A 24,899-nucleotide genomic window follows, 5' to 3' on the forward strand; every position below is an offset into this window, starting at 1 on the left:
AGTAACACTAGAAAAAATGGGATTACCATATCATTTAAAATACAGTATAAAGACATGGCCTATACAGCCTATAAATATACTGTACCACAGGACTGACCTGACCAGGCATAAATAACTATAATGAGCTGTGTATCATGTACTGTATGTACTGTGAGTATCAACAGCAAAAATGTACTGTACATAGGCCTATGCATGTACATAGGCCTATGTAAACTCTTCATTTCCATTTTCCAGCCATTCAGTTGCAAAAAACATTTAAGAAAAGAACATGTCAACCCCCAAAATATTTTGATGACCACCCAAGGGGTCACGACCCACAGGTTGAAAACCCCTGCTCTATAGCAATGATTACTATCAGAATACAGAGCATTAACGTTTTAGAAAAGATTTAAAAAATGAAAATTTACTTTTTCTTTCTTTCTTCACTTATACGCAGTTCAAGTTCAAGTGGTTAATACAAATTTAAAACAAATTTTAAGCTCAAATTAATTTTCAAAGTTATACTGTAAAAGTAAATGTAAAGTTAAGTGCAATTGTGCAGTATGAATGCTTTTATTTGTGCGTGCGTGCGTGCGTGCATGCGTGCATGCGTGCGTGCGTGTGTGCGTGCGTGCGTGAGTGCGTGCGTGCATGCGTGCGTGCGTGCGTGCGTGCGTGCGTGCGTGCGTGCGTGCGTGCGTGCGTGCATGAATGATAGAGAGCGTGAATGATAGAGAGCGAGGTTGAGTGGGTATGTCCGCACTCTTTGCTGGAAGGGAAACGCTTATCTCCTATCTGCAGGCTGAGACCGGAGGCCCGATAGTCTTCATATCTCCCTGACGCCTCTTTGTTGCCCAGCACCTCACCGCCGTTCCTTATCGCCCTGCTATCTGTGAAAGCACACCCACTGATTGTGGGCAGGCAACAGTGCAGCTGAAAGATTTGGCATAATTGCTCAACCTCCTTTTTCCTTGGATCACAACTCTTGTTTGAAGCGAGATAATTAAGCCGGTGCGATTTTTAATCCACCATTTAATTAATAAATAATGTTTTAGCAAGGTCATAAAGCATAAGAGGCATTTTTCAAACAGAGTAGTAAAGTCAATTAGCTGTGCATTGATTTATTTCAGATCTGCAGTTCAGATTTGTGGTCTCTCTGGTTAAGGAGACATGCACCTCTGTTATATACTGTATGCTACATTGCAGTTCATTACTGCTGGAATAAGTTCACACATTCATAACGAAAACTTGGTCTGGTGAGCAGCTAATATTTATTGATGTATGCTAAAGCATAATTAAAACTGTGCAGTCAAACTGACTTATGGATTAACAATGTCCATATACTGCGTTGAACTAAAACGTAGTGATTAAATGTAGTTATTAACGTACAATTCTATTTTCTTTAGTTTCTGTGTCAATAATATTCATAGATGTTATATTGTAGAATCCACAAACTACTCAGACTGTGTGGTAGCAGGTTCTTTTCCCTCTCTTCTCCCCTCGGACTCTAGGCAGACAAACTTCAAGTGGATTTGTTTGACCTGCTTCACGAGGGAGGTTACGTGTTTGGAATATTTACTTACTGTAGCAGTGTACTCTGTACTGTGTAACGTGAGACTGTGCTTAGGACCCTTTGACCCTCACTACTCCTGGGCATTGACTCCAGACGGCCAAGACAGCTGCTGAGACAAACAGGTTTTTAATGGGACCCCCCCAGCACCCCACTGCACAGTTCTGTAGGCAGAATACCGCTGTTTTATGTCCCAAGTGCCAAGTGTTAAGATCAGCAGGTCTGCAAGTGTTTATCAGTGTAGCTATTGAATTTCCAAACACTGTCAAAGTCTAGGTAGACACGACAGGCTCGGACAGTGTTTGTCTGGTTGATCTATTGATCTGATCTTGATTTTTATATAACTTCCCCACTCAGTCACACACTTTGATGTTTAAGTTGAGGGTCAAGGATATTTGGGAGTCTTGGAAAATGACAGCCCATAGATATTTGGAAACACATTAAGATAACACAAGATAAACAAATGACAAGATTGCAGTGGAAGTGATCTCAGAACAAAGGGAAAAGGTCAATAGTTTACACAGTGTGTATAGAATGCAGGAGTCTTTAAAATGTCTAGACCAATTTCATTGTTATTGCAAAGCAGTGTAGATAATCATACACCGTTTTATCATGGGGACACAGTTGCTGAGACTGAAGGCAAACAGTTTTATACTTATAATGGGCTCCACTCTATAGAGTGACAGGCAGTTTGCTTATCTCAGCTGTTAAACAATGACATGTCTGACTAATCCAATTAATGCACCTTTTTGCAATTTGAAAAATCTATTGATTCTACATACATACATTAATGTTATCTCCACTGTGTGAACTCCTGGCATGGCTTCGCCAAACCTACTGTATGAAGACATTATTGTTCACACAATTTATCACCACACAAAAAACAACACGCCATTATTACTTAGGCTGAGAGACAATGCTAACAGTCTGTAGTCAGGTTTATTCCTGTCTTATGTTGCAGTCATGCTGCCTTTGCCTCAGGCTTCCTTAGGCTGGCCGAGGGAAATGAAAATCTTCTTATGCCTATCAGTTGTCGGAGTGCACAAGGCACACAAGGGTGACTTTATATAGAATGAACATTTTGGGAGGAGAATACGGCCCTTTATTGTGGAAACTTGCTTGCACGTACCTTTTTGTATTGTTATCTTATTTTCACATCCTGATTCAGTCTTGTGTCAGGAATTCGAGCACGCGGATGGGGAAGCATTGCCTGAAGCTAGCGCCTGACAACTGTGCTGATTCTTGTTAGAACGGCGCAAGTACCTGAAACCAGATCGACTGTCTCAGCAAACACACAGACACAGACACGCGGTGTGAGGTACAAGATTGTATGATGGCGCCTCCCAAGTTTAGTTTTGATCAGGTGTTGTAGGTGTTTAGGATGCCAGCATCCAAAGAATAAATGGAACGTGAAGAATTGAGTGAAAACGGATGGTGCCAGGGATGATATCCAAATCTCACCAATGCAGGAGATAATGGAATGGTCTTAGTGCAGCTGCCAGTGTAGTAAATAGTAAATATCTCTGAGGGTATAGTGTCCTTTGGAGAGGACCCGTTGTCAACTCCACACAACATGTTTTTGGCTCTGCACACCCCCGGGTGATATGGGACACACGTCAAGTTTGATGTCGATTGGTCGGAAGGCGCCAACAGACAGACAGACAGACAGACAGACAGACAGACAGACAGACAGACAGACAGACAGACAGACAGCAAAACATAATTTCGCACCTTTTAACACCTTTCTGTACAGACAGCTGTCCGCAGAATGCCTGCTGTTTTCCCATGGGTGGAGAAGCTACAGAAAAATGTCCACATCCTTATATTTACAGTATACTATTCGCCTTGAAAGCGATGAGTACAGGAAAAACTTGTCCTTTCATGCAGAGGTAATTGCTGTTTAATATAGACCGAATTGCCTGGGCATCCGGAGGAGGTTTTGGTGGCTCTGGCTGTAAAACATGAGAATGCTTGTACAGCAGGATTAGACTCATGTATTTATGGTCTTGTGTCAGTTGCCTGTAAATTTGGCTCTGGTTCTAAAGGTATGATTATTAGTGGGTTTTAAACGTGGGGCAGGTCCAGTCTATGTACTCTGGATGAGGCTGCAGCGAGGAGGCGCCCACAAACCCTGTCATTATGCCTCACCTGGATTCCATTTCATTCTGATAAGAACAGATGTGTAAAAATATTAAGCAGGGGGCTGTTTATTTGTATCCATGTTATCAAGTCATTTATTTCTGAATCTTTATTAATTAATCTTTATTTAATGTATTAATTAAACTCTCTCTGATTAACACCATGACGTAAATCACCGTCAAGTTCAAGTGCATGGTCATGTGCCCGTCAAATTAGTGCTATGAAAACTGATCGCATCGCTCTACAGCCTAGAGGCGCTTGCTGACGATGGGCACATTTTATTAATGGATTAAATAGGCCCGGACCTGTTAAAGGTTTCCTCAGAGACAATTCTCTGTTCCATACGTAGTCATCACAGTGCACTTCTGCTGCAGAGGTAAGATTTGTTTACCATACACTGGACAGAGCAGCTACTGCCTGGGTCTCTGTTGAATCTCCCCATTAGAAATCACTTAGCGCTGCAGTGGGAACGGCATGCAAAGTTCAAGTGTGATCAAGCAGCCAGTCAGAGTGTAACAGTCCCCTCAGGGATGCCTCTGTCTCCCTGTAGTCTGTAACGCTGTGCTTTATATTCACACATCTGCAACTGTATAAAGACAGTGATCCCCCCATCTTCGCTATTATGGAATATTTTACAACCTACAGTACTGCAAAAAGTGCAAATGCATGCATGGTATATGTATATAAAGAATGTTTATTGCCCATTTATATGGCTTGTACCTTTAATCATTATGATTGGTAACTAGTTGTTTGTTCTGGATATAGAAAGTTAACATAATCACCAGGTCTGAATGTAGTTAATCTGCTTGCATCAACCACCTTTCCTGGTAACCCTAGAAAGACTGCGTTTGCAGAGGTCTTGGCTGTGCTGGAACAACTCAAGAGCCAGTGGTTTACCTTTCACTTAATGGGCCGTGGCTCTTTGAAGGCCACTGTTTGTGTGCTGCATAAGCCTTATCTGATTACTGGGCCAATGCAACAAGGTCTGAGCTCTTGGCTGCCAACCTGCGGCTAGCAGATCTGATTACTGCACGGAGATCCAGTGAAGGCAGTCAAAACCAGCTTTGTTTGGCTTGTCTGTGGGGACAAATGCTGGCAGCTGCATGCCTCTTGATGCAGTATTCTTTGTCTTTGGCTTGTTCTCAGTGCAGATTAAAACATAAGAGAGTTTGCCCTTTGCCTGCACCCCCAAGTGAAATAATATTACCCCCCAAGGTAATATTATTTCACACCAGGCACTGATCGCTACTTTCAGAGCCGCAAATCCCAAGGCTTTGCCTGAAAAGATTGTTTTCCCTTTTAGAGCATGTCTCCTCTTGCAAATATAGAAATGCTTGTTTCATTGTAGAGTCCATCAACATATGCCTTTGAGTCCAATATCATTAGTGACTCGGATTACTGGAAGGGATGCTGTCATATTTCAGACTGAGCAAGTCTTTTGTTTTGAGATGTCAGTAAGTAATCATATGTCAGCACTGTTGGCCACCCTCTTTTTACAAAAATGTATTTATTTATTTTTCAATCGCTTATATTTCACTCTCATCTTCTGTGGGCAGATAATGTATCGTCCCTGGAGTTAAAGTAGATTTTTTTGAATGCATTTACATTGCTTAGCCACACAATCCCTGTTTTGTTATTATCTACAGCACATCCATTACACACTCAAATGTCTTCCTTTTAAAATGCATATGGTTGCTGTCAGGAGGAGACCACCTAATTCCATGTTTGAGGTTTTAGTTTTTTTTGCATAAATCAGTGCTATTATACACCCTTTATGTGTGTGTAAAAAGCGCTTCGGACAAAACCTCTTAACTCCATTGGATCCTCAAACTGTCTGCTGAAGCAACTAACTCCACCACCTCTCATGGAAGTATATTGACAATATATAAAGTCACAACACCAACTGTGATGAGGCAGGTTTTGTTTTCAAAATATACGGTTTTCTTCATTTTCTGAAAAACAGCAGAGATACTCCTAGGGCCCTATCTTGCGTCAGAGGCACTAAATCTGTAATTTGGGGGTTTAGCATTGCGTAAGAGGTGTTCCCCCGTAACAATTGCTATCTTGTACCCCGGCCTAAAACCTTAAAACACCTCTGCTACCTGTTACAATAATGAAACCAATGCCGTGCTATTAGCTTTAAGAGAGGACTGCGCAATCCATTATCCCCAGGCCATACCAGTGCAATGTTGCCTTACAACACGCTTACGGCCATACCCCACTGGCAAATATAGGAGTCGGCAAAATGTATAGTGGGTTGCGTGGCCGCAAGATACCGTTTACGGATAGCGGAAGGTTCTAAACCCACTATACTATACGGGTAGGCATGGCATACATTAGGGCCCCTAGTGTTCATACTCCATACTCCAATGTTTTTGAACCCCTGAAACACTGTTTTTGTTTGAAAATTTCGCGACTGCAATTTAGAATGGAAAGGCAGAAACTGAGACTTTTGAAAATGGTCATGGCTGGAGTGTATTAATGCTTTGATAAAATATACCTTTAATAACAAATTCATTACAAGAATATTTTCTACTAGAAAGTGGTTTCACGAACAAGGTAACTTAGGTGGTTGCTATGCAAGTTTTGTAACATTTACATTCACATTAAATTTATCATGCAGCTCTGCCTGTTGTCCTTGCTAATGTTTTATTATACGTAGTATACCGTCCAATAATTGTTTTTAAATAATCGTATACCGTCCAGCAACCATCCAATAAAGCATATCTGATACCCAGGAGGAGGGGCTGGGGGCAACAAGAATATATAATTCAGTTCAAATAGCCTTTTTCATGTGATAATGCGGCATCCTGAGGTGAAGTCTTATGTGTGGCTATTGTCTTGAGGTGGTAATGACCATTGGCCATTAGAATCTTTATCTAATTCACACATAAACATAACTATAGAGCAGTTATTTCATTCTGTCACCACACGCGAGTGTATATACACACACATGCGTGCTCGTGCTGTGTGAGAGAATAATTATACCCTCCGAAAAAACACACCACTGTTCCATTGTCATGGAAACCACATCTCTGCCCATGGCCTTTGCCAATCACTTCATTTTTTATTCTGTATACGGTCCAAAGTATCTCTCTAAAGGCACATTCCTATACTTGCAAATCTGTAGTGCCTGTTAGTACCCTGGAATTCACAACAACGATACAATGATATTTTAGTTTTTTTTAATTCCCTATGTCACTAATTCATGGCCAAAACATAGGCTGTGCACTGTAAGATATATCCCTTTGCCCTATTAGTCCAAATTGCTGGAATCAAGCTAGCAGTCTTCAATTTCAATACTGCTGTGTTACTGTATTTGCTGACTATAATGGGAGCATATGCTGAGGGCCAAGAAAGAGCTTTCACAGCCAGCATGACCTACTGTACATTGTTAAGACGAAACAGATATATTGGAGGTAAAAGAGAATAACAGTGGGGGAGTTTGGCTGCATTGGAATCTCAGCTCATAGTAGCACTAATTGCAGTCAGGCAGGCCCAGACTGGCACATCAAGCTCCACATCCCCCAGCCCTCCTGTCAGGCCTCCTGTCTGCCTCTCAGACCAACTACACCAGGCTCCCCCAGTAGAACACAACTCTGCCTTCAGGTCCCTTTTTGGTGGTTTAATACGGATGTAACCGCCCGCCCTCCTGAATGATTCATGCCGGGACATTTGAAAGCATTATTTAAGTGCCGGAATTACAGTGTTGACTGCTTGCTCATTTAGTCCTGTAATCAAGGGTAATCGCTAGGAAAATGCTAGCTGTTACAAATTCAGTTCAGTGATTATATCAGGCATCCTGGCATCACGTCGTGAAACAGACTGCTGCACTGATGATTATGCATCACGTCTTCCTGTGTGCCCCCACCCACCTGTCATCCTCTCCCTTCCCCAGCTCCTGTCTTCTACTTTGGTAACACAGACTACCATGTGGATGAAAGTGATGGCTTTGTGGAGGTGCAGGTCTGGAGGACGGGGACGGATCTTTCCAAAGCAGGGACTGTCACCGTGCGCTCCAGGAAGACAGATCCCGTCTCTGCCGAGGGTAGGTGTCTCTGCACTATAGAGCCTGACCGATATATCGGCCGTTATGTGACCTTTTTGATCTGTATCAACAATAATGAGTACTACAGACGAAAAACAGTTTAAGTCCACACTATTTATCCATAATGTATAAATGATGGATAAGGGGTCAGGACAACGAGGCCTTTTCGTAGAGGGGTCAGAATAACATTTTGACTTAAACAGTTTTTCGTCTGTAGTACTCATTATGAAGCTGAGGTGTCCCAATAAAACCTATCAAACATATATATTATCTACAAGGTCACAACAATGCAATATGTCACGTTGCAAATCTTAGTTATTTGTCTTTATTTGCATTTATCTAGTACGCTTTTCAAATTGATTGAAAGATTTTGCACATTTTCAGTGTTAGGCTAGGGTCTAGGACTCTCCAAAGGACCCAAAACGATGGCAACGGTCGAGCTCTACTCTGTACAACCCCCTTCTTTTTCTGACAGCTTCTGTAGTCAGAGCTTACAAAACATTTAAACCACAGAAAACAATAGACTTAAATCGTCACTCTGCCCCACGTTGTTTTGCGAGCTCAAGAGCCCAAGGAGTTGTTAATGCTGGATTTGTTGGATGGTTACATGACCTGGGGAATGTAAACATTCTTTGAGGGGTGGGGGGTGGAAGTATTGGAAATACAATGTTATGAGCTCTAGGGATGAAGGTGGTTTGAGTGTAGGCAGAACCATAGGTATGCATACTGATTGTCCCACATGCAGGCTCAACATTTGGACTATATAGGTCTGAAGCCGAACTACTTCTTCCCTACAGCTTCTTTAATATTCCCTGACCACAGGCGGTCCGCACCATTTGTCATAGCTTACATGCTTCCGTTTGGCCTGTATCCTAATTAAGTTAAATAACTATAGAATCTTATAGGGGCACGGTGGCACAGTCGGTAGCTAGAAGGTCCTGGGTTCGATTCCCGCTGGGGGTGTGTTCTCTCTTCCGTGTCATAAGTGCGCATACCCGAGGCGGTGTTGGCGAAAGGGCCTTTCTGTGTGGAGATTAGGCCCTAGGCGACTTGAGCACTTAAATTGTGAGTTTGTCCACACACAAATCACGATTGCATGGGTATCCAGTGTTGCTGCACAGAAACATGTCAAGCTTGCCCAGTTGCACTTGTCTACAGCCTGCCGCCAACTATAGAATCTCATCCAGTATGGAAATGGACATGTAGCTATGATATGTAAATAAATGAGAAAAGCTACCCACGACCACACTTGCCTGGTAAATTCCCTGTTTACAGCTGGGCAAAGTATGACAATATTTTATCTCACTGCCCCCTTGATGATATGATGAAATTTCAACTATTCTACTATAGGTTAGAAAGTGAAATTTCATCAACACGTAGGGTGTTTCCTTTCATCTTGATCACAGTCACACATGAATTATAAAGTAACGTGAAGCGTGCTACTGAATTAGGCCAAAGTACTGTAGAGAGCCCATATTTTGTACTGTGCATTGAATCTCATAGAGATCCAGCCCTTTCAAACATGCTTTGTGTTGCAGCTGGTCTGGATTATGTGGGGATCAGTCAGAACCTGGACTTTGCCCCAGGTGTCACCATGCAGACATTTCGCGTCTCCATCCTGGATGACCTGGGCCAGCCAGTGTTGGAGGGGCCAGAGAGGTTTGAGCTAGTTCTCAGAATGCCCATGAATGGTATCCTGGGGGAACCGAGCAAAGCTAACATCTTCATCAATGACTCAGTCTCAGACTGTGAGTATACACCTAATACAAATAACTGGTCACATCGATTGATCAGTGCATGTGTTGATTGACTGAGCTTGTTCTGTTTGTTTTTGTAGTGCCAACGGTCCAGTTCCGGGATGGTATGTACATGGGAAATGAGAATTCAGGGCAGATCTCAGCTGTTGTATACCGTAGCGGAGATCTAAGTTACAAGTCAACTGTGCGCTGCTACAGCAGACAGGGAACAGCCCAGGTCATGATGGACTTTAATGAGAGACCAAACACAGAAGCCTCCATAATCACCTTCCTGCCAGGTACTGGAATGTAATCCGAACTTGTTATTTATTCATTTTTGAATGGTTGCTTTTATATATTTATTTATTACTTGTCTATTATTGATAGCCCCATACCCCACGGGTGCAAAATGTCTTCTATAGCGAACATTTGCTGTGTCTTTCCCCAATACTCTCTATTTATATTAGTGTCTATGTTTATATGTCATGCCATTATTATTATGACATGATCAGAATAGGGATGCTGAGGTTCATGTGGTTAATATACATGACCCTACTTTTTCGTCAGGGGAGGTGGAAAAGCCTTGCATGCTGACACTAGTTGATGATACAGAACATGAAGAAGAAGAAGAACTCCGTCTGGTGTTGGGAAGCCCCAAGAGTGACTCTCCGTTTGGAGCGTCCATCGGCGTGCAGAATGAGACACTCATCAAGATAAAGGATGATGCAGACAGTAAGAATGATGCTTTTGTTGTTGCTGAGAAACTGTTATGAGACTGACAACATTTCTACTACTTTAAGCATGATACAAAATCAATCTGCTTGGGAGTCATTGTTTGTTCTGTGCATTCACAGAGGCCATTATCAAGTTTGGAGAGACTAAATTCAGTGTGAACGAGCCCCAGGAAGGAGGCCAGGTGTCGGTAGTGAAGATCCCGGTGCTGCGTGTTGGGGACATCTCCAAGGTGTCTGTTGTCCGTGTTCACACCAAAGATGGCTCTGCTACGTCTGGAGAAGACTACCACCCAGTATCTGAGGGTAAACAAACGTGCACCGGCACATCAATCTCCATTCAATTGACCTATAGCTGAGCCCCTCCCCAAACTGCTATGGTCCAATCACAGCTAAGCATAACATGGGTTAGACAAACCTCTCCACCAATAGTTTTCCTATATGATAAAACATTGTTTACAAAAGAAATTCCAGGCACATATTCTTCCAGTGCATATGGCAGACCTTGTTGACGGATTTGGAAGAGATTTTGAAGGTACGTTTCCTAAAATGAACAGGTATTTAATGTGTAAAATCCATGATATTCACATTGGAATAAATGAGCCCGGCTGGAAAGTGTCCAAGTGGGAGTGTCTAAGTGGGAGAGGGCAGGGCTTAGCTAAAGGTGAATTCAATTCAAAGGATCTTTAATGGTATGAGAAAACATACGTTTAAAACAGTTTAAAATGGGGAAAGTATATACAGTTGGAGGGGGTACAGAATTTTGTAAACAGAGCTATGTCACATTGTGTTGTTATATGTGTTATACAGGTTATACAGCTTTTTTGAAAAAAACACTTTGGGACAAATAGCAGCATTTTTCTCAAGACTATTAATTAATCTCAGTCTTTGTGTTGCAATGGTTGAATACAATTCTGTGCCACCATCAGTATCACAAACATCTGTGAAACATCCCGCTGTGTGGTGGCCATAGCAGAGTGGTAGGTAGGCTACTGGGTATTTAGAGGTCAACAGTTTGACCCTTGGTTCGCCCATCTATGTATCAAAGTGTCCTTGAGCAAGACACTTAAGCTTGATTTATACTTTGTGTCACACACTGAAATTGGCTATATTCTGTGTGCTACTGTACATCCACATCCATGTGCAACTAAGCATAAATCAGGCTTTAACCCCTATAACAGCTTTCCTTTCTCTTTCTCTGCAGAGATTGTGTTCAAGCAAGGAGACACAGTGCACTATGTGGAGGTGGAGATTCTGTTTGATGGAATCAGAGAAATGAGGGAGGCGTTTACCGTCCACTTGAAGCCTGACGAGAACATGGTGGCAGAAACCAAGGTGCACGTTCGGACTCTTCAAAGAGTCGGATTGAATTTGTCAAGTATTCCACTAGCTTGCAATCACAAAGCAGCAGAGAATTGCTCTTAATTAATGTTATCTTGTTCTCTTGGCTTGTCAATCAACAGATGAGCAAAGCTATAATATACATCGAGGAGACCAATAGCATGGCAGATGTCACCTTCCCTTCAGTGCCCTTGGTCGTGTCTCTGTTACATTTTGATGACACGGATAAGACCAGAGATTCCCACCCAGTGGCTGGATACCCTGTCATTTGTGTAACCGTAAGTCCCAATTGCCAAACCCAATACAGAATTATGTTATTTTCATTCATGTTTTATTCAGAGAGGCTCTTTCCCTTTTATCAGCAATTCCACTACAGATACTGAAATGATTTTAATGAGTAGCACTGAGGTAATTGTGCACGCATTGCTCAAAAAACTTACTCCTGTGAGGATGTTACAGAAATAGCTTTGGTCATCAGAGCATATTCTTGCATGTTTCACCCACAATCATTATTTCCACTCTGCTCTCTTCTAAAGGCCTGTAATCCCAAGTACCCAGACTTCGACAAGACGGGCTCCATCTGTGTGAGTGAGAGCATCAACAACACGCTGACCCGGTACCGCTGGCTGGTCAGCGCCCCCACTGGCCCAGACGGTGTCACCAGCCCCATGAGGGAGGTGGACTTTGACACCTTCTTCACTTCTTCTAAGCTCATCACTCTGGACTCAGTCTACTTCCAGGCTGGGTCCAGGGTTCAGTGTGCTGCCCGGGCAGTGAACTCTAACGGGGATGAAGGTCTTGAGCTCAGCAGCCCCATAGCGTCCATCAGCGTTGAGGAGGGTGCGTGCGCTTCTACTCCCTTCTCTATCTTCAAACACAGTTTCATCCCTTTCCCTCTGTAATGGGAATGACTCAGTGTTGATGGCTCGAGTTCCGTTTGTATCTCGGCACCCCTGCCCTGTACTTCTAAACATGAGAGAGATGAAAGAATTCGCTTTGGTCGACATTCATTAAAGAAAACTAAATGTTTGATGTGTTCTCATGGCATGGTTGCAGGGATGTGCCAGCCTCGTGTCATGGGCACAGTGGGAGCTGAGCCCTTCTCTGCCAGGTTGCGTTACACCGGAGCAGAGGATCCAGATCACCCCAACCTCATCAAGCTAACTGTCACCATGCCCCACATTGATGGTGAGAAACACAGATTGCTGTATGATGATAATTTTTATTACTGTGAGAAGATAAATAGTGTCATATCAAGCCTCTATAGAGCCTATACTCTCTATAGAGTCTATGCTATACTTCACTGACCAGTGACCCCCTGGCATCTATACTTGGTCGCACCCTTTTCTCCCTCTACACTAACGCTTTGCAGAAAATAGCTGATCTACAACGTGTTAGGAATTAGGATGCATTTTGAATTTGTAGATTATATATATGCTATTTTTATTAAATGTTTGGCTATTTACGCAGAATGTGTACATGACATGCCTGCTTGCAGAGAATCAGGACGATGGGTTTCATGTGGTTAAATGAGCATGCTGGCTTCATCTAATGTGTGTCGTACTATATGAACCTACCTCGTTCCAGTTCCAGTTCCTGTAACAGTGTAACACCCAGGCTTTCACGGTCCATGGCCTCCATGTAACTGCTGCGCTATCTTCCTTCTTTCCCAGGTATGTTGCCTGTAGTGTCCACGCGGCCAATGTCCAACTTCGAGCTGACATTGAGCCCAGATGGCACACGTGTCGGTAACCATCGCTGCTCCAATTTGTTGGATTACACTGAAATCAAGACTCGCTACGGTTTCCTCACTGAAGCCAGCAAAAACCCAGAGGTGATAGGGGAGACGTCACCTTACCAGTACAGCGCCGCCCTCAGGGGATCCAGTGCACTGCGCTTCTACAGAAACCTCAATCTGGAGGCGTGCCTTTGGGAGTTCACTAGTTATTACGACATGTCAGAGCTGCTCAGTGACTGTGGAGGCACAATTGGAACTGATGGACAGGTGAGTAGAACCCGCCTCTCAGCTTCAGATTATCCCTGACACGCATTGTCAATTCTGGCGAAGTGATGTCAATAGTTAGCTCACTTAAGTGATATGTTTTGACCTCCCGCACAACAGGCGAACCACTGAAATGTGTGGGGATATAAATTGGCATAATGACAAAATTGGGAGAAAATAGGGGTACAGATAATAATAGAAAAGGAATGCAGAATCAGCTCTTAATAGCCAGTTCTTTCCTCTAAGTCTTGCCCCTTTTCTATGCGCGGCCACACTCCTCAATCCCACTGAATTATTTAGAAGCATAAAACCCTGTTTGCTTACTTGGTGTCCCCTTAACGAACCCACAGAGAATATAGGCTATACTAATGACAACCCCAGCACATTGCTTTAATTGTTTCGCCCGCTCTTGGTGTTCCCAGTTATTTATCTTGTCAAAATGGCAAGCCAATTGACAGAAGCATCATACAATCCTTTGCAACAGCAGCTCTTAGAATAGGCAGGAGGATGTCTTAACCACTTTCAACCTGACATCCCTATTTTCTTGATGACATATATTTTATTGAGGGGTTTATCTTTATATAATAAAAAATAAAATTATAATAATATTGTCAAATTTTCACTCTGATGAAGATGCCTCAGGCATCGAAACATTAGTCCGTCTCTGTCATGACTCATGATATACAGTAGCACCTTAAAAAAAGGCATTAAAAAAGCTCATCACGTGACGTGTTGTGATCTTGCAGGTATTGGTTGAAGTTGATTCTGTCATCCTGGCCCATACTATAGTATGCTGCACTGGTCCCAGCATTTGTATTCATCTTGGTAACCTCCACTCTTACTTGACTTGCGGTTAATTAAGCTAGAGGGTAATGATAAAGGAGGGGCGGAGAGTGCAAGGGGCACATTATGGAAACCCTCCATTCTCATTCTCCACTCGAGATTATTAATAACACAGTCCTGTAGTGTGCATGTGCCTATAAGCACTAAGCAGAGTTGTGTGATAGCGATGTAGGAGTGGGCATGCGTGGAACTGTCTCGAATCAGTAGACTTTCTCGCTGTGCATTGCTTCAGATTTATTTTACAAAGTCCTACAGTACAATAATAGTGTAAAAATCACACTGGTGTGAAGTGATCAAGTGATACAGTTTGTTATTGTGTAAAACAAAACCAGTCACAAGATGTATTATATTGGCCACATGACGTCTCACGTCGTCATTTAGTGCCTTGAACAAACATTTAAAGTCCATAGACTTGGCTGGCAAACGATTTTTGTTAAAAGTGCTCTAAATAAACATTAACGGCTCCATCTTGCACCACCACTATTTTGAAAAACATCTTAAAATAGTTCAACTAGCCGATCTACATCGGAAAAAATGGTAAAAAATGGCTGCCATATATAATGTAATTTCAAAAGGCATGTATTGGAGGGGCTAGCACCTCTCAAAAACCATTTTGACAAGTGGACCAGTTTCACGTTTGTCTTTGTCTCTATTATATTTCTTTTACTTGCAAAAAAATATTTTGTTACCATGGTTACAGTTAAACATATCCAAACATGAAGAGCAGTAGCCAGAGCAGAGCATCACAGTCTCAGTTACACTCCGTACAGGGCGTATTATTTATATGTATGTACTGTATACGTATACGTATCTCTAGCCACATCCCTGGCCTGCAAGGCAAGATGTGAAAAGAAAGCAGTTTGTGTCCATGGGCAAATGAGACCAAGATGCCCTCTTAAAGTGGGCATGTTGGATAGAAGGAACCGGGCCTGGGGCCAGTGTCATTGTATGGTTTAGTGCCCAGCTTAACAGGACCACAGATATCCATCAAGGCCAAGCAGGCAGTGTCATGGGGCCATTTTGCAAATCATTTGCCTGAGCTCTCATTGCCAAAGGCCCCATGAACACGTCTCCACATGAACGGAGAGCCAGTGCAGGCAGGTACCTCTCACAGGTCAGGGAAAAGTGCAGATACCTTAGACTGAGGGCTCTTTTAGAAACTTTCACCACACAAGCCTTTGTCTCACTGTAGCACAGCTTTTGTTTTGGGGAAGTTTACAGCTTTGGGGAAGTTTACAGCTCTGATGATAGAGAAGTATAAATGCTTTCAATTTCGGTATAAGCAATCTACTTTATTGTCACATCACAGTAAAAAAGTGGGTGAAATTTGTTTTTGTGCATACCGGTAGTTCCCATCGTGTCACTTTTTCCTAGAAATACAGGAAGGGAAGGAGGGGGGGGGGGGGGTGTAAGGAGATCAAGGCAGGAAAGAAGAAAGTTTGAGCACTTTTACCACAAAAAGCGATGTAGGAATAAACTACATTTTAGAGTCAACTCAAATTAAAAGGTGAACACTGTGCTGTCGGGAGAGGAAACAACCTAACTAAAAAAAATCACACCTGTGTGAACCGAGTGGTGCAACTCCCCTCTCTCCCCCCCCTCCTCTCTCTCTCTCTCTCTCTCTCTCTGCTCCGTCAGATTAGCTTTATTATGGATATCAATCCGCGTCGCTGAGAACTATTTTTTCATTATTATTTTGGGTCGGCCTTTCCTTCTTTAGCATACCTAGACCGGATCGCGCATGCGAGCTGCCGTCCACCTCCCATTATACAGGCAGACTAAAAGCTTCAATAACTCCTAATCTACGGAGCTCTCCATGGTTTGGTCAATTAGCGCGATGTTCGGAGGTCTTTGCTGATTATCCGGTGGTCTAGATGGAAACATTGGTGCTTTCTAGAGCAAGGATGGCTATATTTTAGCTCGCTAGCATTGACGCTATTTATTTAGCACAAGATGTGAGGCACGCATTGTGCAGGCACGCGCATTGTACACACACGTGCGGATATTGCTGGCCATTGCTGGTTTCACGCATGCGCACACCACTCGTGCTCATGACGGATACATGATACATGAACATGATACATGATACATACGGACATTCCTGGTTGTAGGAGTGGTTGCACCACTCAAAAATGTTTTCCCATGTTACATCAGTGCTATAGACTCTATAGCACTGATGTAACATGGGAAAACATTTATAGAGCACCGCGTCACTGTCAGTAGAGGGCGCCAGTCTACAGGTTTGTGTACTTTTTATTTGCATTGAAATCGCCATAGGGGGATTTTAGATCTCATATAAGAACGGTGTTTGAAAAATAAACCAATCATCACAGCCTTTTCGGCCTCATATGGATATGAAGCATCGACTGAAGGTGGAAATGTACAAATATACCCAAAGAGTAACACAATAAGCGTTAGAAACGAGTCAAACAACCCAGAGACTACACTTCCGGGTAGGCGGTGGTCCCTAACCTCCCCCGGGGCAGACACCTAAACCTAACCCCAACCCTCTCCCGACCCCCAGCGCACCTCGGACCATTGCTCCTTCGGATGCTCCGTCGGATCATAGTATGCCTCCCGCTGCCTGTCGCACAACAGAAACTGACTAATTAATTTTTTTTATATATGTTTTTATTGTTTCGTGGTTATTACAAGTCGAGTCACCGCCAGCTGAGCTTACGTCAACGAGGAATCTCAGGAATGCAATGTGTTGACAGCTGGGCATGACGTATATTTGCAGCGACATTGCTTTCATATGTAGTTTCAACGCTTTTGCGGTCAAAGTAATTCCATTTTCTCCAGAAACTGGCTGTATCAAATATGAATGGACATCATTAATGACGCACAGCCACCCCCCTGACAGAAAGGCCGGGATGATCGGTTTATCTTTCAAACACAGTTCTTATATGAAGTGACCTAAAATCGCCCTATGGTGATTTCAACACAAATAAAAAAAGACATGAACCTGTGTACTGGCGCCCTCTTCTGAAAGTGACGTCAGACTGCTCTATTGAAAACCCTTTACGTCTGTGTGTTGTTTCGAAAATATTGAACCAATGTAGTAAAAAGCGCTTGGGACAAAACCTCTTAACTCCATTGGATCCTCCAACTGCTAAAACAGCTAACTCCACCACCTCTCCACCTCTCATGGAAGTAATTGAAAATACATAAAGTCACAATACCATGAGGCAGCATTGCTTTGTTTTCAAAATATAAGGTTTTCTTCATTTCCTGAAAAATTTATATTTTTCATTTCCTGAATTATGAACACAAGTGGTTTCTTCCCGACAGCAGAGCTATGCAAATAGAGTGAGTGCAACACTTCATACAGCTGTACAGCATTAAGTGGTATTAAGCTGTTACAATTTAAAGTTACAATTTATAGATAACACCACCAAGTAAAGCATTTCATGAAACTCCATGTCCATTATCTGCTCCTCCTAAACAATACAATACATCTGTAGCATAGACGAAGAGCTATCCACCACACTGAGTCCTGTTTATACAAGCCATATAACTTAAGTGACTCTGAATCAATGTGCAGTTGAAGCAGAGTGTCTGAGTGACTATAAAATCTGTTTTATTTTTTAGATAAAACGTATGTGTATTTTGTCCATACAGGCAACTATATAAGTAGTCTATTAAATCTTTTTAATACGTTATAGCATCAAAATCAGTTTAACCACTTTAACCCTATACACATAGCTACATCAGTTTGGGGGTCCTTTTCCTTGACATGAAAAAGTGTTATAACGACTGATGTAGCCTACCTGTTTTTATTCCAGGTTTTGAATCTGATCCAGTCTTATGTGACTCTGCGGGTGCCTCTACATGTGTCCTATGTATTCCACTCTCCTGTGGGAGTGGGAGGATGGCAGCACTTCGACCTGCAGTCAGAGCTGAGGCTCACATTTGTGTACGACACTGCCATCTTGTGGAGGGATGGCATCGGTAGCCCACCGTCGTCAGAACTGCAAGGCAAGATCGCATCTTCAGATGGTTTCCATTGTCAAAATAATCACATATTCGTTGAAAAGAAATAATACTGACAAATGCAATGGACTATAATGTAAATCTTTTAGTTTGTTTTCTTTTGTGATGTGTGGCTTCAGCACTAGAAGCCAAACTACTACATAGAATCTAATGTCTGCCCTCTACCCAACCAGTATTATAATGTCTGCCTCACTGTTCTTGCAGGTGCCCTCTACCCAACCAGTAATATAATGTCTGCCTCACTGTTCTTGCAGGTGCCCTCTACCCAACCAGTAATATAATGTCTGCCTCACTGTTCTTGCAGGTGCCCTCTACCCAACCAGTATGCGTATCAATATCCAGGGACGTCTAGTGGTCAACTTCCGCACAGAGGCTAGATTCAGAGGCCTGTTTGTGATTTCACACCCAGGTATGATATAGTATACGGGGCAATCTGCATGCTCCTTTAAAAAAAAGTATTTGACATACAGTAGTTACAAGCTTCAGTATACAGTAATTACAAACATGTAATCAAAATAAATAAATAAAGATAATCACTATTGTATCAGATTGCTTAGCATCTTTTTCAGAAAATTCGCTAATTACGTTAAAGGGTAAGACCACTTTGGTAGAGGTTTGGGTTGTGTAGTTACGTTGCCATGTGGACAAGAAATCAAAAATAATTACTCCAGTGATTAGAAATTGATAATTCAAAATAATGGTCCTCATTGACTTACATTGTACGCTGAAACAGCTCTCAAAGTCTCTCTTTTAGTACTTAAACAAACACAAACAAAGTTGATTCAGACAATATAGAGCATCATGTAAGTTGATTCAGACAATATAGAGCATCATGTAAATCATTGTAAGTCAATGAGGAGCATATTTTGAATTATCAATTTCTACTCACTGAAGCAATTATTTTTAATTTCTTGTCCACATTTGGAGTTACATCATGGGAAGGTAACTACACAACCCAAACCTCAAAAAAAGTTGTCTTACCCTTTAAGTTAAATTGTAATCACTTTAATTGGCATAATTGGTTTTGATAAACTTTTTCAAACCTTTTTTCAATTTAGCAACTTGCCACAACTTGTGACTTTGTCATGAAATCAAATGAATGCTTAATTCCCCCATTAGCCTCGTCCCTGTCCTCCATGGTCATGTGTCCGGAACACCCTGGTTTGACCTTTAACCTGAGTCTTGTGAGGAGTGAACCCACCTATAACCAGCCCATCCAGCAGTGGACTTTTGTCTCAGATTTTGCAGTAAGAAACACAGCCTTTCCTTTTAAGCACTTAAACTGTACACTTCATTGACTGGGTAGGGTCCCACTATACTGGGTGGGGTCCCACTATACTGGGTGGGGTCCCACTATACTGGGTGGGGTCCCACTATACTGGGGGGTCCCACTATACTTGGTCCCCTCCTTTTTTACTTCTACACCTGGGGCCCTATTTTCTCTACTGCCTTACCCCTTATCTCTAAACTTCTTTGCCTTTTTTACTATTTTGAAAAAGATTTTTGAATAGTTCAAATAGCCGATCTACAAGCTCACAACGTGTCGATGTAGATTGGCTAGTTGAACAATTTAAAAATGTTTTTCAAAATAGTAAAAAATGGACAAAGAAGTTTTGGGATAAGGGGTAAGGGCAAAAATAGAGACCCAAATCTCTTCACTGAAAATAGCCGATCTTCAAGTTCACAACACGTCGTGAGTTCTTGTAGATCTGCTCTTTAACCCATTCTGACCGGGCACCCATTTTGCTTTAGCTATTGAAAAATAGCAGATCTACAAGCTCATATCGCGCCACCGAGTGGCGCGATACGAGCTTGTAGGTCTGCTATTTTTGAAAAATCGAAGACACTTTTAGAATCTGATCTCAGGTCAGAATCATAGACTGTAAAAAATATGGACAAAGCGTTCCCCGGGTCTAACATGAACGTAAAATGAAGCCTGTAATAATATGCTAATTCCTGATGTAAGTCGCCATCTTTGGTACCAGCTGGCCATTGGCTGGCTCCGTTTTGTATACCAGCTGGTCATTGGCTGCCCATACAACGAGGCGGGACTTCCCCCCTTCTTCTCCGTTGGTTTTTATTTTGACTCGAGTGGGAGGGGAATCCCGATCATAGACTGTAATGGTAGCCACGCCCCTCAGAACATACGCAATGTTTTTTTTTCTTTATGGTCATTTTTTTAATTAATGGGACCATAATTTTCCAAAAAGAATATTATGACATTAGAAATGAGACTTTAAACTAGTGACTGGAAGAAGAAAGTATTCATGACCATGTTTATTAAGGTAATACAGTCTAGGTGAAGTTGGGCCAAAATACATGGGCCTCTATGGAGCTATGGGGCTTTTTGGGTCCGGTCCAGCGCCACAACAGGCCATTATATGAACTACCGATTTCAAATGAGGCTTCACGAAATATCTGGCTGACTGCCCCCCTGGTCAGAATGGGTTAATAATGAAACTGTCAGGATGTAATAGACATTTTTAGAATCTGATCTCAGGTCAGAATGGGTTAAAAAAGATAATATGCCAAGTTCCTGCTGCACATTGCATTACATTCTTCACTGTAACGTTACAGGTCCGTGACTATTCTGGGTCCTACACAGTGAAGCTCGTCCCATGCACGTCACCTCCCACCCTGGAGTATACCATTCCCCCTGTCTGCAGTCCCCGAGAGCCTGTCACCTTCCATCTGGACATCCGCTTCCAGCAGGTTATATTTCCTTTTCTATACGACACAGTATACCTTTCTCTGTGTGTGTGTTTGTGTGTGTGTGTGTGTGGGGGGGGGGGGGTGTTGCATCTCTATTTGTCTGATTGGCAGGCTGGATGCATAATGTCTGCTTGACGCACTCATATTTTCCAGGTAAGCGACCCAGTGGCTGCTGAGTTCAGTCTGAACACACAGATGATCCTGCTTTCTAAGAGGACACTCTGGCTATCGGATGGCTCAATGGGCTTTGGTCAAGAGAGTGACACTGCCTTCTCACCAGGTAAGGCAGAAAATCACATACTTGATGAGACCAAACATGTATTTGGTCTCATTGTATCTTTGTCCCAGAGATTCTGTCATACTGAGATACTGTTGTAGAAAACTGTCGTACCCTGATGTCATCGCTAGGGACACATGCATCAGTAAGCAGGAACTGGGGATGGTAATGAAGGACCGGGAAGTCTGGCGTGGCATTGTGAAAAATCCATGATCTCGACCGCGGTCGAGAAATGATGACCAGAGATACCAGAGATTTGTGTTGATAAAATGTATGTTTAATGTAACACTTTTTTCCCCTTTTTTTCTCCGAATAGCCAATGCTTAAGTGGATAAACCAATGTTGATGATAGATTAACTACTTTGCTGGGGACCCACTGGATCCCAGGCCCAGAACATGTGGAATGGAAGTCATGGAACCACTATTGGGAACATTAGGACTATTGTAATACTGATTCATGTCACAGTGCAAAGGCAGGAGCTTTAGGACCCAATAGCAGACAGATAGGCGCAGGCAGATGAGCTTCAATGCAAGGTTTTTATTCCAACAAAAAAAACCTTGCCACAAGGAAGTACATACAGTACACTAGGAGTTAAATCATGGATAAACGAGGAGAACACTACTGACATAAAGTGACGAACTAGCAAGGGAACTGAACAAACAGGGGAGTATAAATAGACACAGACTAATTAGGCACAGGTGAAACAAAACTCAAAATCAAGACAGGGATTGGCTGGGGGACTAAGAAGACACAGGTGGAAAACAAAGCCTAATCACAATACAGGTTAGACAAGGCAGGTACAGAACTACAGGGGCAGACAGGAAGGCACAAAACAATACTACAAAATAAAAGGTACACAATTAAAGGTGAAACTAACTGGAACTAAGAAACAGGGAAAAACACAACACTTCAAAATCACAGGAAAACACCAACTCAAAACAAAGGAACACAGGAAAAATACAACAGGGATACAGAACACGGAAACAGAAGTCACGGACCGTGACAGATTCATAACTGTGAGTGATTCATAACCCACATACCGCTATATGTTCTCCATCCAGGGGATATCATCTATGGGAGAGTGATGGTGGATCCTGTCCAAAACCTTGGGGACTCATTTATTTGTAACATTGAGAAAGTTTTCTTGTGTACTGGCGCTGATGGATATGTCCCTAAATACAACCCGAGCAACTTTGAGTTTGGCTGCTTGGCTGATGCTCCATCCCTACTCTATAGATTTAAAGTCATAGTAAGTACAACTATTTCTCTGCTGTCGGGAAGAAACCACCTAACTCCAAAATGAAAAATTAAGAAAACGCTATATTTTGAAAAGCAATACTGCCTAATACAAGTTTGTGTTGTGATTTATATATTGTCAATTACTTGCATGAGAGGGGGAGAGGTGGTGGAGTTAGCTGTTCTGGTTCAATATTTTATACCAACACATGAACACACAGACGTAAAGGATGTTCAATAGCACTTATGTTATTACTTTAACATAAGTTACACACACATTACTTTATGCAGATTTTTTTTTTAGTTAGGCGGTTTCCTCCAGACAGCAACTTATACTGTATCTATATGTGCATATGAATACTTGATATTGTGTTGATAAGTAAAACTCAGTATGCTTCCATACTTTAACCCACTGTTCAGTGGTTCTCAACGTGGGTACACTAAATTAGTGTACAAATGAAGTGTACAAATTTGGGTTTGGTTTGTATAAAGGTCCTTTCAGACGGGGAGCGGGTGACGGGCAGGCGTTGTCGCCTGGATCAATGATAGGTCTGCTACAGGTCTGCTCATGAGGGGCACGGGACACGTAGCGTAAAAAAAGGCTCACCACAATCCAGGTCTAGTCGGCCACGGGCGTGTGAACGAAACGAGCACCGTGAAAATACGCTTCTCCACGTGTCCAAAATAAATGCACGCCTCTTTATTGAAAAAGAATTACTAGGCGTATCAGTCGCTCCCCATCTGAAAAGGTCTTAAAATGCCAGAAAACACCAATACAACCACTTGCAAGCAATGACAATGACAGTTGCAAGGAGTTGCATTGTATGGACTGGCCTTAAAACTGTTTTATTGACTAGTTACATGGCGGTCCTTGAAATGAGAATGGTTGAGAATCACTGCTTTAACCTGTCATTCCAGGACAAAGCTCAGCCTGAGACCCAGGCCAGGGCATTTGGAAGTGTAGCTTTCAGTGCGCTCCTGGCAGTGGATGACCCTGGGGCTTTGACTCTTGTAAGACAGCCTGGCTCAGATGGATTTAGCATGGACTCCTCTGCCCTCTTTCAGGTCAGTAAACTTAGCTTGCCATGTGTGTGCAAACACACACACACACACACACACACACACACACACACACACACACATTATAATGCATAGCTTAAAAAAGGATACCAGATTTTTTTTATTTTTTTTAAGAATTCACAAAAATAACCGATCAACAAACTCACAACCTGTTGATACCTTGATCAGTTGTGTAATGCTCAATTGCTCATGCAAAGCCTAATATATATATATATATATATATATATATTCTTTATTATTATTATTACTATTACTATTACTATTACTATTACTATTACTATTACTATTTTTTTATTATTAATAGGACAGTAGGCTGACAGGAAATGGGGAGAGAGAGATAGGTAATGACACACAGCAAAGGCTGTCGGGATCGAGACTGGAATCCACAATGCGTCAGGCTTAACTGAAGGCCACATTGAACGTCACCGGTGTGCAACCAATAATATTTAACACCGCTGTTTCCTCTTTCTAGGTATCTGCAGGAAGGGAATGGTACATCCACACCATCTACACGGTCCGATCCAGGGAAAATGCCAACCGTGGCATCGGCAAGAGAAGTTTAGAGTACCACACGTTGAGCCATCACAACAGACTGGATCCAAGTGCCCGGTCTCGTGTCAGAAGAACGGCCAATGACGTTCCGGACATCATAGAGGACATCGGCGCAAACAATAACCGTGGCACCAACATCCTGCACATAGCGCTGGACCGCAGTAGCCAGCGGAGGACGAGCCCAGGGAAAGAGATATTCACCAAGGGGATCGTCCCCCGTGAGCTCAACCAGAGCGAGGATGGTGACGACAGACTAGTGCTGATTATAGGAGTGGTTGTCGGGCTGCTCCTCACAATCCTCATCGTCATCGTGGTTGTGCTGCTGGCACGGTCCAAGCAGGAGAGGAAGAAGGTGCCAAAGGTATCCAGCAGTACAGAACCCATGATGACACTAGGCCCCGGCAGCAGTGACAGTTCGGAGGTCTGATGTGTGAGCGATGATCAACATGCTAGTTACTGTTTTTGTTTTGTTTTGCAAGTGCCTCATATTCAGCAACATGGAAGAGGGAGTGTGGCATTAAAATAAAGCACAAGACAGTTGGTTTTGTTACAAATTTACTTGAAATACAACAGCACTTCCTCCAAATGGGAGGAATAGGGAGCGTGACTGCAAAGGTTAAACTCAGTCATCAGTTTTGCTTCTGCTGCCACTTGATTCA

At 42.6% G+C, this 24,899-nt stretch overlaps 1 protein-coding gene across 1 annotated transcript in view; it reads left to right on the forward strand.

Moving 5' to 3' along the window:
- The window catches only part of frem2b (FRAS1 related extracellular matrix 2b), a 64,942-nt gene extending 40,043 nt beyond the window's left edge, over positions 1-24,899 (forward strand). Inside the window, exons 7-24 of the mRNA XM_083773018.1 lie at positions 7,587-7,736; positions 9,275-9,484; positions 9,574-9,771; positions 10,040-10,204; positions 10,327-10,509; positions 11,408-11,538; positions 11,667-11,822; positions 12,081-12,384; positions 12,601-12,732; positions 13,218-13,549; positions 18,175-18,367; positions 18,687-18,791; positions 19,502-19,629; positions 20,960-21,094; positions 21,248-21,374; positions 22,434-22,621; positions 23,527-23,673; positions 24,161-24,899. Of these exons, the coding sequence (XP_083629144.1) occupies positions 7,587-7,736; positions 9,275-9,484; positions 9,574-9,771; positions 10,040-10,204; positions 10,327-10,509; positions 11,408-11,538; positions 11,667-11,822; positions 12,081-12,384; positions 12,601-12,732; positions 13,218-13,549; positions 18,175-18,367; positions 18,687-18,791; positions 19,502-19,629; positions 20,960-21,094; positions 21,248-21,374; positions 22,434-22,621; positions 23,527-23,673; positions 24,161-24,667 (3,491 nt within the window). The 3' untranslated portion in view covers positions 24,668-24,899. The remainder of the gene's footprint in view (positions 1-7,586; positions 7,737-9,274; positions 9,485-9,573; positions 9,772-10,039; positions 10,205-10,326; positions 10,510-11,407; positions 11,539-11,666; positions 11,823-12,080; positions 12,385-12,600; positions 12,733-13,217; positions 13,550-18,174; positions 18,368-18,686; positions 18,792-19,501; positions 19,630-20,959; positions 21,095-21,247; positions 21,375-22,433; positions 22,622-23,526; positions 23,674-24,160) is intronic.

Source organism: Protomyctophum parallelum (assembly GCF_964188405.1).
Source record: "Protomyctophum parallelum genome assembly, chromosome: 9".
Taxonomy (NCBI): domain Eukaryota; kingdom Metazoa; phylum Chordata; class Actinopteri; order Myctophiformes; family Myctophidae; genus Protomyctophum; species Protomyctophum parallelum.